General features: G+C 40.7%; 2 protein-coding genes across 2 annotated transcripts in view; one reads left to right on the top strand and one right to left on the bottom strand.

Annotated features, from left to right (window-relative positions):
* Positions 1-3978, bottom strand: part of LOC138023193 (uncharacterized) — a 4956-nt gene extending 978 nt beyond the window's left edge. The window contains exons 1-2 of the mRNA XM_068870220.1: positions 2815-3978; positions 1-2535 (exon numbers count right to left, since the gene is read on the bottom strand). The exon at positions 1-2535 is cut by the window's left edge and continues 978 nt beyond it. Of these exons, the coding sequence (XP_068726321.1) occupies positions 1-2535; positions 2815-3978 (3699 nt within the window). The remainder of the gene's footprint in view (positions 2536-2814) is intronic.
* A 1530-nt stretch (positions 3979-5508) lies between these two features.
* LOC138024427 (uncharacterized) overlaps positions 5509-17246 on the top strand; it is a 308112-nt gene continuing 296374 nt past the window's right edge. Inside the window, 12 exon segments of the mRNA XM_068871629.1 lie at positions 5509-5837; positions 6306-6447; positions 7486-7814; positions 8282-8423; positions 9463-9791; positions 10259-10400; positions 11439-11767; positions 12235-12376; positions 13415-13743; positions 14211-14352; positions 15394-15722; positions 16190-16331. Of these exon segments, the coding sequence (XP_068727730.1) occupies positions 5529-5837; positions 6306-6447; positions 7486-7814; positions 8282-8423; positions 9463-9791; positions 10259-10400; positions 11439-11767; positions 12235-12376; positions 13415-13743; positions 14211-14352; positions 15394-15722; positions 16190-16331 (2806 nt within the window). The 5' untranslated portion in view covers positions 5509-5528.

The raw sequence follows: 17246 nt of genomic DNA, 5'->3' as shown, positions 1-17246 counted from the left end.
GAGGAGACCAGAGCGAATGGATTCACGACGTTCGTTATCCAACAAGCAGGCTGCAGTGAAGGACGTGGACGTCTCGCGGACGACAAGTACTAGCTGACGGTAGCGCTTTATGATGTCTGCAGCGAAGGAAATACCAAAGCCGTCGGGGGGATCAGAGGTTGATTGTTCAATGAGGCTGGATGGAACTTTCTTCAGGGAAGAGCATAGGTGGCAACACTGCGAGCACCGATCCAGGGCTTTGTCCAAATCTAAAGCGAAGAAATAACGCTGTGAAACCAGTTTCATCTGGTGACGGGAGGGGTGGTCCAGCTTCACGTGTAAGGCAGCAAGGAAGCCATCAACAACAGAGCGTGGAATGACAATACATTCGCGGGGCGCAGCGAAAGGTTCATCGCGTTTTACGACGAGTAGGCCGTCACGGGAAATGGAGACCAGGTTCAGGTAACGCTTGACATCTTTAATGTTTGTCAGCTTCTTTGACGGGCGAGTGCCCTGCTTAAGATGAGAGTGGACACGTCTCAAATCCGGGCACTCTAGTTGCGATTGGAGCCAGGCGGAACGGCTTGTGAAAGGAAGGGACGTCTTCCCCGATAGCACATCATGAACAGAAATGGGACGCACAGCTAGGTCTTCAGCTTGGAATACAAATGAACAAACTTGGCAGCGAGGGTCGTCGCAAGCTGGTGCGTTACGACTAGCAAAGTCAGAAGGCAGGTTGGCAGAACCAGCCAAATGGAGCAGTGTGATTTGGTAACGGCTAACAGATGATAAAAACGAAGTCACTCGGGGACTGGAGGAGAACTGTCCACGGCAGAGCTTGTCAAAGGCCTGGACACACGGCTTGCTGTCAGTCAGTACATAAGTCTTAGACTTTGATTGAATTATATAAGGGGCAAAATGCTTGACGGCAGCGGCAATAGACAATGCCTCTATTTCACATGGTAACCAGGAGGCTTGATGCTTTTTAAATTTGGCACTGAAGTATCCGGCAAGGTGGAGCTTCTGGTCACGAAGCACATAAAGAGTGGCGCCGAGGCCATTCATCTTGACGGAACCATCGGTTGCGATCCAAAGTTGATCATTAGGCTTGGGGAGTGTGATGGATCTGTTAGATGTGAGTGCTTCTTGACAGGAGCGAAAACACACTAGGAGCTCATCAGACCAAGAGATGGTGTCTTGAGATTGACGACCAGCCGTAAGCGACTCGAGAGGAGCGAGGAGTTTAGCAGCTCCACTAAGGACCCGACCAAGCATTTTGTATGAGCCAACAAAAGCACGGAGACCGCGTACATTCTTGGGTGGCTCACAAGAAGCAAGAGCAGCTACACGATGGGGAGAAGCGCGGATCGAGCCCTGGGACCATATCCAACCGAGAATGGTGGTAGAAGCTGGGCAGATTATGGTTTTCGCAGGTGAGAGGCGAAGGTTGCAGCGATCGAGAGCCGAGAGGACTTTACGCCAGTTTAAAAGGAGCTCTTGATGGGAGTTACCACCACAATACAAGTCGTCGGCAATCTTAGCGACACACCCTTCCTGAAGGAGATCACCCAGGACGCGGCACATTAGCTCCTCGAGGGCCGTTTCGGAACCGGGGATTCCCATTGTGCAACGCGTGTAGACACGAACGCCTTTAAAGGGTGTAACCACGCCACAATACTTCATGGAGTTCTTTGCAAGTGGGATTTGGTAGAACGCCTGAGACAAATCAGAGACTACAATGTACTTCCAGCAAGCAATCTTGAGAAGAGTGGAGTCCACGTCCGGCATTAGTGAGGGCTGGGGCTTGCTATAGCGGCCCACGTCAGTAAAGGCTGTGACTAAGCGAAAACCGCCATTCCTCTTCTTCACCAAGAAGGATGGATTCAAGTATTCCACCACAACGTTTAAATCTTCTGGTCGACTAAAAATGCCTTGAGCCTCAAGTTCGTCAAATTTGGTTTGAAGCAGGTCGAGTTGGTCGCGAGAGTACTGTGGGACACGCCCTTTTCGCTGGGGAGGCTCGACAGGGCCCATATTCACAACCCCTTCAATCGGCCCGGCAGCTCCATTGTAACCAGGAATACGGGGATCGAAAACCAATTGGAATTCCTTCAGTAGCGAAATGAACGCGGCTTTCTCAGCAGGGGACAACAAACCGTCAGGGTCTACATGTACGGACTCGACGGAAGAAGAGGGAGGAGTAGTTGACTTGGGGCACGGCTCTGCAGCTTGGATTGAGGAGGGCTCTATGGAAGACTCCAGAACAGTTAGACGTGCTTGGCATAAATGGTCGTTCTTGCGGATTAGTAGGGGCTCCTCGGTATTGTTGAGAAGTGTCAGTTTACCACCAATGGACTGGACAATGTCGGGATGAGGCCAGGTGTGAGCAGGTTTGAGGTGACTAGAAGAGACCGAATCCATACGGGGCTCAATGGCAAGTGTAGCATCTTTAAGTAGCACTGAGGAGGTGTCAATTTCCAGGAACTCACCCGGCCAGACGGTTGTGTTAGTATTCGGGGCGCGAAGGAGGTGGCAAGCTCTGACAGCGTAGTGGGTCTGAGGACTTTGGGAACAACCATAAGACGCCACGTCACACCCAGCGATGATGATCTCACGCTTAGCGGGGCGGACTGCAATGTCATTGGAAGCCATGAAGGGTGTTCCAGCAAGTATGTCAACATCAAGATTCTCGACAACGAGAGCTTCCAAAGTAAGAGGTCTGCCTTGACGAATCAGCGGAAGGCGGGTCTCACCAACAACAGTTAACGGGGTGCGACCGTCGGCCTGCAAAGCAGTCTGGGAGCTTTTAGTTATCTTAGCACCAATATGCTTGGCTAAAGAAGCTCTCATCATATTAGTTTCTGCGCCGGTGTCTATTGTAAGGCGTAAAGGGTGATGACCATAAAAAGCGTGAAGGAATGGAGACTGGGAGACATTTACGCGACGAGTGGCAGGGGGTGTCATAGTAGGTAGGACTCTGGAGGGACAATGCTGCATATCTGCAAATTCTTCAAAACCCGGAGGGCTAGTCAGATCAGGATAGTGCTGGTAATCATAACTGCTCTCCTCTAATTCAATGCCGGCCACTTGGCGAATCTTGGACATGAAGAGACGATCAGGCTCGGGCAGAAACTTGCAACCGCTGAGAAAATGTGACTGAAAATCTGGGCGGCCGGCCTGCTGGCAAAGAGGACAAGACTTGACAGCTCGAGGTTTAGGCAGTAGCCTGCGTCGTTTGGGAACAAATGAGCGATGATCAGTTGGGGGCGCAGAGCGTAGAACCTTTGATTCATCACTGGTGTGGAGCTCGTCAAGTAACGACTCGAGAGCTTGAGAGATTTCAGGTTTCACAGAGGCCAACGTCCTACTACGTAATTCGGTTCCATAACGTTGTTTCACAAGTCGTGGAAGGTTGGGATGGAGTAGGCGTAGCCAAGTGAGAACAATAAAATTTTCGAGGGATGGAGATAGTTCTTCGTCAGCGTCCGGGATCTCGCCATAATGAGTGATTCCGCTGGATCTGGTGAGTAGGTTGTCCTCAATAGAGGCCATTAAGATTTGGAATAAATCCTCAGGACGCTGTTCAGGCTTCAAAGAAATGTTCGCGAGGTCCAAGAAACGGGAGCCAGTTAACTGCAAGCCATAATGCTGTCGGATCGATTGCCAAACGCCGCTAATTGATGTAGAATTCTTGACGATTGAGTTCCGAGAAATGATAGGGGCGTAATTGGCAATTTGGCCGAGCATCATTTCTAAATGTGTTACTTTTTGAGCAGCAGTCCTTCTTCTCGCCGTTGGAACAGATTCAGGATCGTTGGAGAAACCACGTAGGGGTGTAGCGTTTGTTTTTTTACTCCACGATGATCCATCAGTAAGAAAGTCTGCGAAGTTCGGATCGAGGGACAAGATGTACTTTAGATTGTTTTCCCAGGCTTCGATCGAAGTAATAGTTTCATTCGAAGAAAGCGACCACTGTTTCGGCGCTCTGTGTGAAGTCATCACTACGGTTCACGAATTCTGGCTTGATTGCTCAGAGAGGCGGCTAAAATCGAAGAACAGCTTTGATGTTCTTTCCGTGGGTTCTTTGAAAATGTTGCGCTGCCACCACGCCAGTGAGTTGAGCCGAAACTCCGAGCGAGAGAACACGTTTATTCACCGAAGGCAAGATGCAAATACAACCCAAACTAAGCAGGCAAAAGTGGTAACAAAGGCACCAAGCTAATTATGCGCGAACTGTGACAATGAGGTAACTAAGCGTGCATGCAAAGCGAAACAATAACCCGAACTAAACGACGGCGTGAACAATGGGTTACTCTATGTGACCTAGTGGCGGGAATTACACAACAATGCGAAATATGGCGTTGAGTGTCACTTTCGATTTTGCAATTTACTTGTGCAGCCAAAAGTACAATAGAAAAATTGGACGTAGCAAAAGTCTCCCGGCAAAAATTATGTTTTTCGCTGATGGTAACTTTTTTATATTCGCGACACAAAATTACATTGATTTCATGTCGCAAATTTTCTTGCTGATGGTAATTTTTAAATTCTCCATGGACACTTCTTAAAAACTTCTGCTCTTCCTAAAAACTGTGTATCAACATCTTTTTTACTTTTGCATCAATGTTTCTTTTGCATAAGGCAGGGTAGCAAAATCTGTACCTTGCTTAGTTCGCCTTTTTTAGCGTTAAAATAGAGTAGTCGGTGCTATGTTTCCAACAGCAACTCGTATATTTGGAGGTCTCCCATCCAAATACTAACCCCGCCGGACAGGGGATAACTTCGATAGACTTTTGTCGCGTGTCGTGGAAAGCTGTCATACGCGGAGAATACACACTTAAACTTGCTGTGAAAAAGAAGTTGCAGCAAACTTCATGTCTGCCTTGAAGCCAATATTTCTGGATTCCCGTCTATTTTCTTCAATCTTCCTGGGTTTAGTATTTCACCAGTAACTACATGTCTTCTCGGGGGCTAAATACCTAAGAGAACTACCATAGCACCACATGTTGTAATGATTTACGATACCAAAACAATATTGTGTACTATTAGAGCTACATATTACGCATTGACAACTTGATTCTCCTGGAAAATAAAATGCAGCTCAGTCGACAGTCATGAAATAAGGCACTTTGTCAAGTTACTCCACTACCACATGTACGCAACGCGTGCCTATATTTAATGGTTGGTATCATTTAACGATTAACCCTCCCAACCCTTTAGGGCCATCATGCGTATTCCGACTGTGGCTTAGTGACACTCTAAGCCTATCACTAGCTAGTTTCTATCGAAATGGGTTGTAATGACATCATTCTCTGATATCGCACACATAGCCTTCGAGCGAGAACCAGCGAGACGGAAAACAGCGGCTCAGTGAGGAGGAAAAAACAATGGGAATTTAGTCGAAATCACCAAAAAAAAATAATAAATAAACAGAAAGCCTCTTTACAGCCTAGCAAAGATATCTGGATGGTTTTTATGGCAGTAGTAAAGGCTGTTTCTAAAGACAACTTTCTATTTCAATTTGAAAACCAGAATGTCAACAACCTCTTGGCATGGAATTTGGCGCAATCAAAGATGCGCAAATACAAGCGTCTTCTGAGTGGGACCTAAATCACGCCGCCATCCAGGGAAGACTAAACTTCCAAAAGTCAGGAATAAAACAAGGTGCCTGGTCAGCAAGGAAAAACGATAAGAATCAATGGTTGCAGATTGATCTGCAAGCATCCTACACTAAAGTGACGGCTGTAGCTTCACAAGGAAGGAATCAGGGTAACCAATGGGTTACAAAGTACAAACTTCAATACAGTAACGATGGAGTTACCTTCCGATACTACAGGGTACAAGGACAGACCGTTGACAAGGTAAGATGTGATGATAAGCAATTCGTCAAAACGTGCTCTGAACGGAATACTAGCCTTCTGTTTTGTTTTGTTTTTTTCTTTATTTATTTTAATATGAATCCCCACTACGTGTACGAGACAGGTAAGGAAACGGGACAGTGGAAACAACATTTCGTTGCCGTTTGTATCAATTTCTGAAGTACGTCTTCCAGTGTAGTAAGCTTCCAAGCGTTCTGACGGTGCCAGATAGGTGTTGTCATTCCCCATTCAAACATTCCTACCAAGGACACTTTTTCCTCCATTTTTCAAATCTCCTACTCAAACTTCCAGTTTTTATTGATTGGATACCATGTGTACATTATCAACACGCGGTGGAATTTTCTTCCTTGTATCTCTCATTTCTTGTGCTTTGGATCATGAATTCTTTAGCCAGTCAGCAAAAATTTTCGTTCTGTTAATCACTATATGTCATCTTTTTTTCCCATTTAGGAATTTACTGCAAATAGCGATCAAAATTCAATCATCTATCACAAACTAAAAAATCCAATCCTGGCGCGTTACATACGATTCCGACCGGTCACTTGGCACAGGCACATATCAATGAGAGTAGAAGTCTATGGCTGTGAACAAGGTAACATGATTTTTTTCCATCGTCTCTACAATAAATAAAATTATTAAATTTTCCAAAGTTAAGTGGAAATATATTTTTAAAAAAGGTGTAGAGACAATTTAGGAAAAACAGCATTTATCTAGAAAGCTGAGCATTCTGGTGTCAGTAACGGTAATGGTCCAGGTTTACATGCAAAGATTGGCTAAAAATTATACTCTCCCTCCACTTGATAAGGCGTCGTAGGGTAAAATGCGGTGCTTTTTCGCTATATTTCCCGGTTTACCCTGATTCTGATTTGATTTTCTCTTTTTTAATGCCCTTAGTGCCGGCCAAGCTAATGAAAAAACTCGTGAAGTAAAAACTTAGGATAAATAATATAGATTATGGACAAGGTTAAGGTGTCAAAAAGTTTTCAAATACTACTTCATCGTCTGTCTTTTATTTACCAAATCAAATCATCTAAGATGCCACCAATCTCAGTAGTAACCTTATCTAAAAAGGTTTAATAAATTTTAAGATGAGAACAAGCACGTGCATGGGTAACAACCTCATGCAACTTCGGTTGAAGCTAACACGACTGGATTTCAGGATGACCTGCCTATGGCATCCCACGTATAGGTAAATGAGTTACACTGAAAGTCAGGTGCAATTTCCAGAGTGCCTTAGATGTGCATAATGGCGCAAAGATGACGATGAAGGTGGCATTTAAGCAAGCAATGTTTATTTGATGAAATCCTTTTCCTGAATTTAAGCAAATTGTTCCATCTGTAAATCGTTTTCTTTATAGTTGAATCTAGGAACTTCAATTTAATTTTCTTTGCGTGATCTGCAAATTAAATAACCATCTCAGTCAGTTAGTTACTGCAAAGACAAAAGTTAATTCCATTAAATGAGCCGGAAATGTTCGCTTTCCAGTATTGATTTGCTGTCTACTTATTTAAAACTAGTGACATTACTACTAACTTTCTAACGACTTGAAGTAGCTCTGTTACTTTCAAAGAATGTGGACATGCAAAGACTGTTTCTGATCACAACTTTTTATTTCAATTTGAAAACCAGAATGTCAAGAAGCTCTTGGCATGGAATTTGGCGCAATCAAAGATGCGCAAATACAAGCGTCTTCTGAGTGGGACCTAAATCACGCCGCCATCCAGGGAAGACTAAACTTCCAAAAGTCAGGAATAAAACAAGGTGCCTGGTCAGCAAGGAAAAACGATAAGAATCAATGGTTGCAGATTGATCTGCAAGCATCCTACACTAAAGTGACGGCTGTAGCTTCACAAGGAAGGAATCAGGGTAACCAATGGGTTACAAAGTACAAACTTCAATACAGTAACGATGGAGTTACCTTCCGATACTACAGGGTACAAGGACAGACCGTTGACAAGGTAAGATGTGATGATAAGCAATTCGTCAAAACGTGCTCTGAAGGGAATACTAGCCTTCTGTTTTGTTTGTTTTTTTCTTTATTTATTTTAATATGAATCCCCACTACGTGTACGAGACAGGTAAGGAAACGGGACAGTGGAAACAACATTTCGTTGCCGTTTGTATCAATTTCTGAAGTACGTCTTCCAGTGTAGTAAGCTTCCAAGCGTTCTGACGGTGCCAGATAGGTGTTGTCATTCCCCATTCAAACATTCCTACCAAGGACACTTTTTCCTCCATTTTTCAAATCTCCTACTCAAACTTCCAGTTTTTATTGATTGGATACCATGTGTACATTATCAACACGCGGTGGAATTTTCTTCCTTGTATCTCTCATTTCTTGTGCTTTGGATCATGAATTCTTTAGCCAGTCAGCAAAAATTTTCGTTCTGTTAATCACTATATGTCATCTTTTTTTCCCATTTAGGAATTTACTGCAAATAGCGATCAAAATTCAATCATCTATCACAAACTAAAAAATCCAATCCTGGCGCGTTACATACGATTCCGACCGGTCACTTGGCACAGGCACATATCAATGAGAGTAGAAGTCTATGGCTGTGAACAAGGTAACATGATTTTTTTCCATCGTCTCTACAATAAATAAAATTATTAAATTTTCCAAAGTTAAGTGGAAATATATTTTTAAAAAAGGTGTAGAGACAATTTAGGAAAAACAGCATTTATCTAGAAAGCTGAGCATTCTGGTGTCAGTAACAGTAATGGTCCAGGTTTACATGCAAAGATTGGCTAAAAATTATACTCTCCCTCCACTTGATAAGGCGTCGTAGGGTAAAATGCGGTGCTTTTTCGCTATATTTCCCGGTTTACCCTGATTCTGATTTGATTTTCTCTTTTTTAATGCCCTTAGTGCCGGCCAAGCTAATGAAAAAACTCGTGAAGTAAAAACTTAGGATAAATAATATAGATTATGGACAAGGTTAAGGTGTCAAAAAGTTTTCAAATACTACTTCATCGTCTGTCTTTTATTTACCAAATCAAATCATCTAAGATGCCACCAATCTCAGTAGTAACCTTATCTAAAAAGGTTTAATAAATTTTAAGATGAGAACAAGCACGTGCATGGGTAACAACCTCATGCAACTTCGGTTGAAGCTAACACGACTGGATTTCAGGATGACCTTCCTTATGGCATCCCACGTATAGGTAAATGAGTTACACTGAAAGTCAGGTGCAATTTCCAGAGTGCCTTAGATGTGCATAATGGCGCAAAGATGACGATGAAGGTGGCATTTAAGCAAGCAATGTTTATTTGATGAAATCCTTCTCCTGAGTTTAAGCAAATTGTTCCATCTGTAAATCGTTTTCTTTATAGTTGAATCTAGGAACTTCAATTTAATTTTCTTTGCGTGATCTGCAAATTAAATAACCATCTCAGTCAGTTAGTTACTGCAAAGACAAAAGTTAATTCCATTAAATGAGCCGGAAATGTTCGCTTTCCAGTATTGATTTGCTGTCTACTTATTTAAAACTAGTGACATTACTACTAACTTTCTAACGACTTGAAGTAGCTCTGTTACTTTCAAAGAATGTGGACATGCAAAGACTGTTTCTGATCACAACTTTTTATTTCAATTTGAAAACCAGAATGTCAAGAAGCTCTTGGCATGGAATTTGGCGCAATCAAAGATGCGCAAATACAAGCGTCTTCTGAGTGGGACCTAAATCACGCCGCCATCCAGGGAAGACTAAACTTCCAAAAGTCAGGAATAAAACAAGGTGCCTGGTCAGCAAGGAAAAACGATAAGAATCAATGGTTGCAGATTGATCTGCAAGCATCCTACACTAAAGTGACGGCTGTAGCTTCACAAGGAAGGAATCAGGGTAACCAATGGGTTACAAAGTACAAACTTCAATACAGTAACGATGGAGTTACCTTCCGATACTACAGGGTACAAGGACAGACCGTTGACAAGGTAAGATGTGATGATACGCAATTCGTCAAAACGTGCTCTGAAGGGAATACTAGCCTTCTGTTTTGTTTGTTTTTTTCTTTATTTATTTTAATATGAATCCCCACTACGTGTACGAGACAGGTAAGGAAACGGGACAGTGGAAACAACATTTCGTTGCCGTTTGTATCAATTTCTGAAGTACGTCTTCCAGTGTAGTAAGCTTCCAAGCGTTCTGACGGTGCCAGATAGGTGTTGTCATTCCCCATTCAAACATTCCTACCAAGGACACTTTTTCCTCCATTTTTCAAATCTCCTACTCAAACTTCCAGTTTTTATTGATTGGATACCATGTGTACATTATCAACACGCGGTGGAATTTTCTTCCTTGTATCTCTCATTTCTTGTGCTTTGGATCATGAATTCTTTAGCCAGTCAGCAAAAATTTTCGTTCTGTTAATCACTATATGTCATCTTTTTTTCCCATTTAGGAATTTACTGCAAATAGCGATCAAAATTCAATCATCTATCACAAACTAAAAAATCCAATCCTGGCGCGTTACATACGATTCCGACCGGTCACTTGGCACAGGCACATATCAATGAGAGTAGAAGTCTATGGCTGTGAACAAGGTAACATGATTTTTTTCCATCGTCTCTACAATAAATAAAATTATTAAATTTTCCAAAGTTAAGTGGAAATATATTTTTAAAAAAGGTGTAGAGACAATTTAGGAAAAACAGCATTTATCTAGAAAGCTGAGCATTCTGGTGTCAGTAACGGTAATGGTCCAGGTTTACATGCAAAGATTGGCTAAAAATTATACTCTCCCTCCACTTGATAAGGCGTCGTAGGGTAAAATGCGGTGCTTTTTCGCTATATTTCCCGGTTTACCCTGATTCTGATTTGATTTTCTCTTTTTTAATGCCCTTAGTGCCGGCCAAGCTAATGAAAAAACTCGTGAAGTAAAAACTTAGGATAAATAATATAGATTATGGACAAGGTTAAGGTGTCAAAAAGTTTTCAAATACTACTTCATCGTCTGTCTTTTATTTACCAAATCAAATCATCTAAGATGCCACCAATCTCAGTAGTAACCTTATCTAAAAAGGTTTAATAAATTTTAAGATGAGAACAAGCACGTGCATGGGTAACAACCTCATGCAACTTCGGTTGAAGCTAACACGACTGGATTTCAGGATGACCTGCCTATGGCATCCCACGTATAGGTAAATGAGTTACACTGAAAGTCAGGTGCAATTTCCAGAGTGCCTTAGATGTGCATAATGGCGCAAAGATGACGATGAAGGTGGCATTTAAGCAAGCAATGTTTATTTGATGAAATCCTTTTCCTGAATTTAAGCAAATTGTTCCATCTGTAAATCGTTTTCTTTATAGTTGAATCTAGGAACTTCAATTTAATTTTCTTTGCGTGATCTGCAAATTAAATAACCATCTCAGTCAGTTAGTTACTGCAAAGACAAAAGTTAATTCCATTAAATGAGCCGGAAATGTTCGCTTTCCAGTATTGATTTGCTGTCTACTTATTTAAAACTAGTGACATTACTACTAACTTTCTAACGACTTGAAGTAGCTCTGTTACTTTCAAAGAATGTGGACATGCAAAGACTGTTTCTGATCACAACTTTTTATTTCAATTTGAAAACCAGAATGTCAAGAAGCTCTTGGCATGGAATTTGGCGCAATCAAAGATGCGCAAATACAAGCGTCTTCTGAGTGGGACCTAAATCACGCCGCCATCCAGGGAAGACTAAACTTCCAAAAGTCAGGAATAAAACAAGGTGCCTGGTCAGCAAGGAAAAACGATAAGAATCAATGGTTGCAGATTGATCTGCAAGCATCCTACACTAAAGTGACGGCTGTAGCTTCACAAGGAAGGAATCAGGGTAACCAATGGGTTACAAAGTACAAACTTCAATACAGTAACGATGGAGTTACCTTCCGATACTACAGGGTACAAGGACAGACCGTTGACAAGGTAAGATGTGATGATAAGCAATTCGTCAAAACGTGCTCTGAAGGGAATACTAGCCTTCTGTTTTGTTTGTTTTTTTCTTTATTTATTTTAATATGAATCCCCACTACGTGTACGAGACAGGTAAGGAAACGGGACAGTGGAAACAACATTTCGTTGCCGTTTGTATCAATTTCTGAAGTACGTCTTCCAGTGTAGTAAGCTTCCAAGCGTTCTGACGGTGCCAGATAGGTGTTGTCATTCCCCATTCAAACATTCCTACCAAGGACACTTTTTCCTCCATTTTTCAAATCTCCTACTCAAACTTCCAGTTTTTATTGATTGGATACCATGTGTACATTATCAACACGCGGTGGAATTTTCTTCCTTGTATCTCTCATTTCTTGTGCTTTGGATCATGAATTCTTTAGCCAGTCAGCAAAAATTTTCGTTCTGTTAATCACTATATGTCATCTTTTTTTCCCATTTAGGAATTTACTGCAAATAGCGATCAAAATTCAATCATCTATCACAAACTAAAAAATCCAATCCTGGCGCGTTACATACGATTCCGACCGGTCACTTGGCACAGGCACATATCAATGAGAGTAGAAGTCTATGGCTGTGAACAAGGTAACATGATTTTTTTCCATCGTCTCTACAATAAATAAAATTATTAAATTTTCCAAAGTTAAGTGGAAATATATTTTTAAAAAAGGTGTAGAGACAATTTAGGAAAAACAGCATTTATCTAGAAAGCTGAGCATTCTGGTGTCAGTAACGGTAATGGTCCAGGTTTACATGCAAAGATTGGCTAAAAATTATACTCTCCCTCCACTTGATAAGGCGTCGTAGGGTAAAATGCGGTGCTTTTTCGCTATATTTCCCGGTTTACCCTGATTCTGATTTGATTTTCTCTTTTTTAATGCCCTTAGTGCCGGCCAAGCTAATGAAAAAACTCGTGAAGTAAAAACTTAGGATAAATAATATAGATTATGGACAAGGTTAAGGTGTCAAAAAGTTTTCAAATACTACTTCATCGTCTGTCTTTTATTTACCAAATCAAATCATCTAAGATGCCACCAATCTCAGTAGTAACCTTATCTAAAAAGGTTTAATAAATTTTAAGATGAGAACAAGCACGTGCATGGGTAACAACCTCATGCAACTTCGGTTGAAGCTAACACGACTGGATTTCAGGATGACCTGCCTATGGCATCCCACGTATAGGTAAATGAGTTACACTGAAAGTCAGGTGCAATTTCCAGAGTGCCTTAGATGTGCATAATGGCGCAAAGATGACGATGAAGGTGGCATTTAAGCAAGCAATGTTTATTTGATGAAATCCTTTTCCTGAATTTAAGCAAATTGTTCCATCTGTAAATCGTTTTCTTTATAGTTGAATCTAGGAACTTCAATTTAATTTTCTTTGCGTGATCTGCAAATTAAATAACCATCTCAGTCAGTTAGTTACTGCAAAGACAAAAGTTAATTCCATTAAATGAGCCGGAAATGTTCGCTTTCCAGTATTGATTTGCTGTCTACTTATTTAAAACTAGTGACATTACTACTAACTTTCTAACGACTTGAAGTAGCTCTGTTACTTTCAAAGAATGTGGACATGCAAAGACTGTTTCTGATCACAACTTTTTATTTCAATTTGAAAACCAGAATGTCAAGAAGCTCTTGGCATGGAATTTGGCGCAATCAAAGATGCGCAAATACAAGCGTCTTCTGAGTGGGACCTAAATCACGCCGCCATCCAGGGAAGACTAAACTTCCAAAAGTCAGGAATAAAACAAGGTGCCTGGTCAGCAAGGAAAAACGATAAGAATCAATGGTTGCAGATTGATCTGCAAGCATCCTACACTAAAGTGACGGCTGTAGCTTCACAAGGAAGGAATCAGGGTAACCAATGGGTTACAAAGTACAAACTTCAATACAGTAACGATGGAGTTACCTTCCGATACTACAGGGTACAAGGACAGACCGTTGACAAGGTAAGATGTGATGATAAGCAATTCGTCAAAACGTGCTCTGAAGGGAATACTAGCCTTCTGTTTTGTTTGTTTTTTTCTTTATTTATTTTAATATGAATCCCCACTACGTGTACGAGACAGGTAAGGAAACGGGACAGTGGAAACAACATTTCGTTGCCGTTTGTATCAATTTCTGAAGTACGTCTTCCAGTGTAGTAAGCTTCCAAGCATTCTGACGGTGCCAGATAGGTGTTGTCATTCCCCATTCAAACATTCCTACCAAGGACACTTTTTCCTCCATTTTTCAAATCTCCTACTCAAACTTCCAGTTTTTATTGATTGGATACCATGTGTACATTATCAACACGCGGTGGAATTTTCTTCCTTGTATCTCTCATTTCTTGTGCTTTGGATCATGAATTCTTTAGCCAGTCAGCAAAAATTTTCGTTCTGTTAATCACTATATGTCATCTTTTTTTCCCATTTAGGAATTTACTGCAAATAGCGATCAAAATTCAATCATCTATCACAAACTAAAAAATCCAATCCTGGCGCGTTACATACGATTCCGACCGGTCACTTGGCACAGGCACATATCAATGAGAGTAGAAGTCTATGGCTGTGAACAAGGTAACATGATTTTTTTCCATCGTCTCTACAATAAATAAAATTATTAAATTTTCCAAAGTTAAGTGGAAATATATTTTTAAAAAAGGTGTAGAGACAATTTAGGAAAAACAGCATTTATCTAGAAAGCTGAGCATTCTGGTGTCAGTAACGGTAATGGTCCAGGTTTACATGCAAAGATTGGCTAAAAATTATACTCTCCCTCCACTTGATAAGGCGTCGTAGGGTAAAATGCGGTGCTTTTTCGCTATATTTCCCGGTTTACCCTGATTCTGATTTGATTTTCTCTTTTTTAATGCCCTTAGTGCCGGCCAAGCTAATGAAAAAAAACTCGTGAAGTAAAAACTTAGGATAAATAATATAGATTATGGACAAGGTTAAGGTGTCAAAAAGTTTTCAAATACTACTTCATCGTCTGTCTTTTATTTACCAAATCAAATCATCTAAGATGCCACCAATCTCAGTAGTAACCTTATCTAAAAAGGTTTAATAAATTTTAAGATGAGAACAAGCACGTGCATGGGTAACAACCTCATGCAACTTCGGTTGAAGCTAACACGACTGGATTTCAGGATGACCTTCCTTATGGCATCCCACGTATAGGTAAATGAGTTACACTGAAAGTCAGGTGCAATTTCCAGAGTGCCTTACATGTTCATAATGGCGCAAAGATGACGATGAAGGTGGCATTTAAGCAAGCAATGTTTATTTGATGAAATCCTTTTCCTGAATTTAAGCAAATTGTTCCATCTGTAAATCGTTTTCTTTATAGTTGAATCTAGGAACTTCAATTTAATTTTCTTTGCGTGATCTGCAAATTAAATAACCATCTCAGTCAGTTAGTTACTGCAAAGACAAAAGTTAATTCCATTAAATGAGCCGGAAATGTTCGCTTTCCAGTATTGATTTGCTGTCTACTTATTTAAAACTAGTGACATTACTACTAACTTTCTAACGACTTGAAGTAGCTCTGTTACTTTCAAAGAATGTGGACATGCAAAGACTGTTTCTGATCACAACTTTTTATTTCAATTTGAAAACCAGAATGTCAAGAAGCTCTTGGCATGGAATTTGGCGCAATCAAAGATGCGCAAATACAAGCGTCTTCTGAGTGGGACCTAAATCACGCCGCCATCCAGGGAAGACTAAACTTCCAAAAGTCAGGAATAAAACAAGGTGCCTGGTCAGCAAGGAAAAACGATAAGAATCAATGGTTGCAGATTGATCTGCAAGCATCCTACACTAAAGTGACGGCTGTAGCTTCACAAGGAAGGAATCAGGGTAACCAATGGGTTACAAAGTACAAACTTCAATACAGTAACGATGGAGTTACCTTCCGATACTACAGGGTACAAGGACAGACCGTTGACAAGGTAAGATGTGATGATAAGCAATTCGTCAAAACGTGCTCTGAAGGGAATACTAGCCTTCTGTTTTGTTTGTTTTTTTCTTTATTTATTTTAATATGAATCCCCACTACGTGTACGAGACAGGTAAGGAAACGGGACAGTGGAAACAACATTTCGTTGCCGTTTGTATCAATTTCTGAAGTACGTCTTCCAGTGTAGTAAGCTTCCAAGCATTCTGACGGTGCCAGATAGGTGTTGTCATTCCCCATTCAAACATTCCTACCAAGGACACTTTTTCCTCCATTTTTCAAATCTCCTACTCAAACTTCCAGTTTTTATTGATTGGATACCATGTGTACATTATCAACACGCGGTGGAATTTTCTTCCTTGTATCTCTCATTTCTTGTGCTTTGGATCATGAATTCTTTAGCCAGTCAGCAAAAATTTTCGTTCTGTTAATCACTATATGTCATCTTTTTTTCCCATTTAGGAATTTACTGCAAATAGCGATCAAAATTCAATCATCTATCACAAACTAAAAAATCCAATCCTGGCGCGTTACATACGATTCCGACCGGTCACTTGGCACAGGCACATATCAATGAGAGTAGAAGTCTATGGCTGTGAACAAGGTAACATGATTTTTTTCCATCGTCTCTACAATAAATAAAATTATTAAATTTTCCAAAGTTAAGTGGAAATATATTTTTAAAAAAGGTGTAGAGACAATTTAGGAAAAACAGCATTTATCTAGAAAGCTGAGCATTCTGGTGTCAGTAACGGTAATGGTCCAGGTTTACATGCAAAGATTGGCTAAAAATTATACTCTCCCTCCACTTGATAAGGCGTCGTAGGGTAAAATGCGGTGCTTTTTCGCTATATTTCCCGGTTTACCCTGATTCTGATTTGATTTTCTCTTTTTTAATGCCCTTAGTGCCGGCCAAGCTAATGAAAAAAAACTCGTGAAGTAAAAACTTAGGATAAATAATATAGATTATGGACAAGGTTAAGGTGTCAAAAAGTTTTCAAATACTACTTCATCGTCTGTCTTTTATTTACCAAATCAAATCATCTAAGATGCCACCAATCTCAGTAGTAACCTTATCTAAAAAGGTTTAATAAATTTTAAGATGAGAACAAGCACGTGCATGGGTAACAACCTCATGCAACTTCGGTTGAAGCTAACACGACTGGATTTCAGGATGACCTGCCTATGGCATCCCACGTATAGGTAAATGAGTTACACTGAAAGTCAGGTGCAATTTCCAGAGTGCCTTAGATGTGCATAATGGCGCAAAGATGACGATGAAGGTGGCATTTAAGCAAGCAATGTTTATTTGATGAAATCCTTTTCCTGAATTTAAGCAAATTGTTCCATCTGTAAATCGTTTTCTTTATAGTTGAATCTAGGAACTTCAATTTAATTTTCTTTGCGTGATCTGCAAATTAAATAACCATCTCAGTCAGTTAGTTACTGCAAAGACAAAAGTTAATTCCATTAAATGAGCCGGAAATGTTCGCTTTCCAGTATTGATTTGCTGTCTACT

The sequence above is a fragment of the Montipora capricornis genome, chromosome 11 (assembly GCF_036669925.1).
Source record: "Montipora capricornis isolate CH-2021 chromosome 11, ASM3666992v2, whole genome shotgun sequence".
Lineage (NCBI taxonomy): Eukaryota > Metazoa > Cnidaria > Anthozoa > Scleractinia > Acroporidae > Montipora > Montipora capricornis.
The sequence above is the reverse complement of the archived record's forward strand: the minus strand, read 5'-3'. Positions and strand labels throughout refer to the sequence as shown.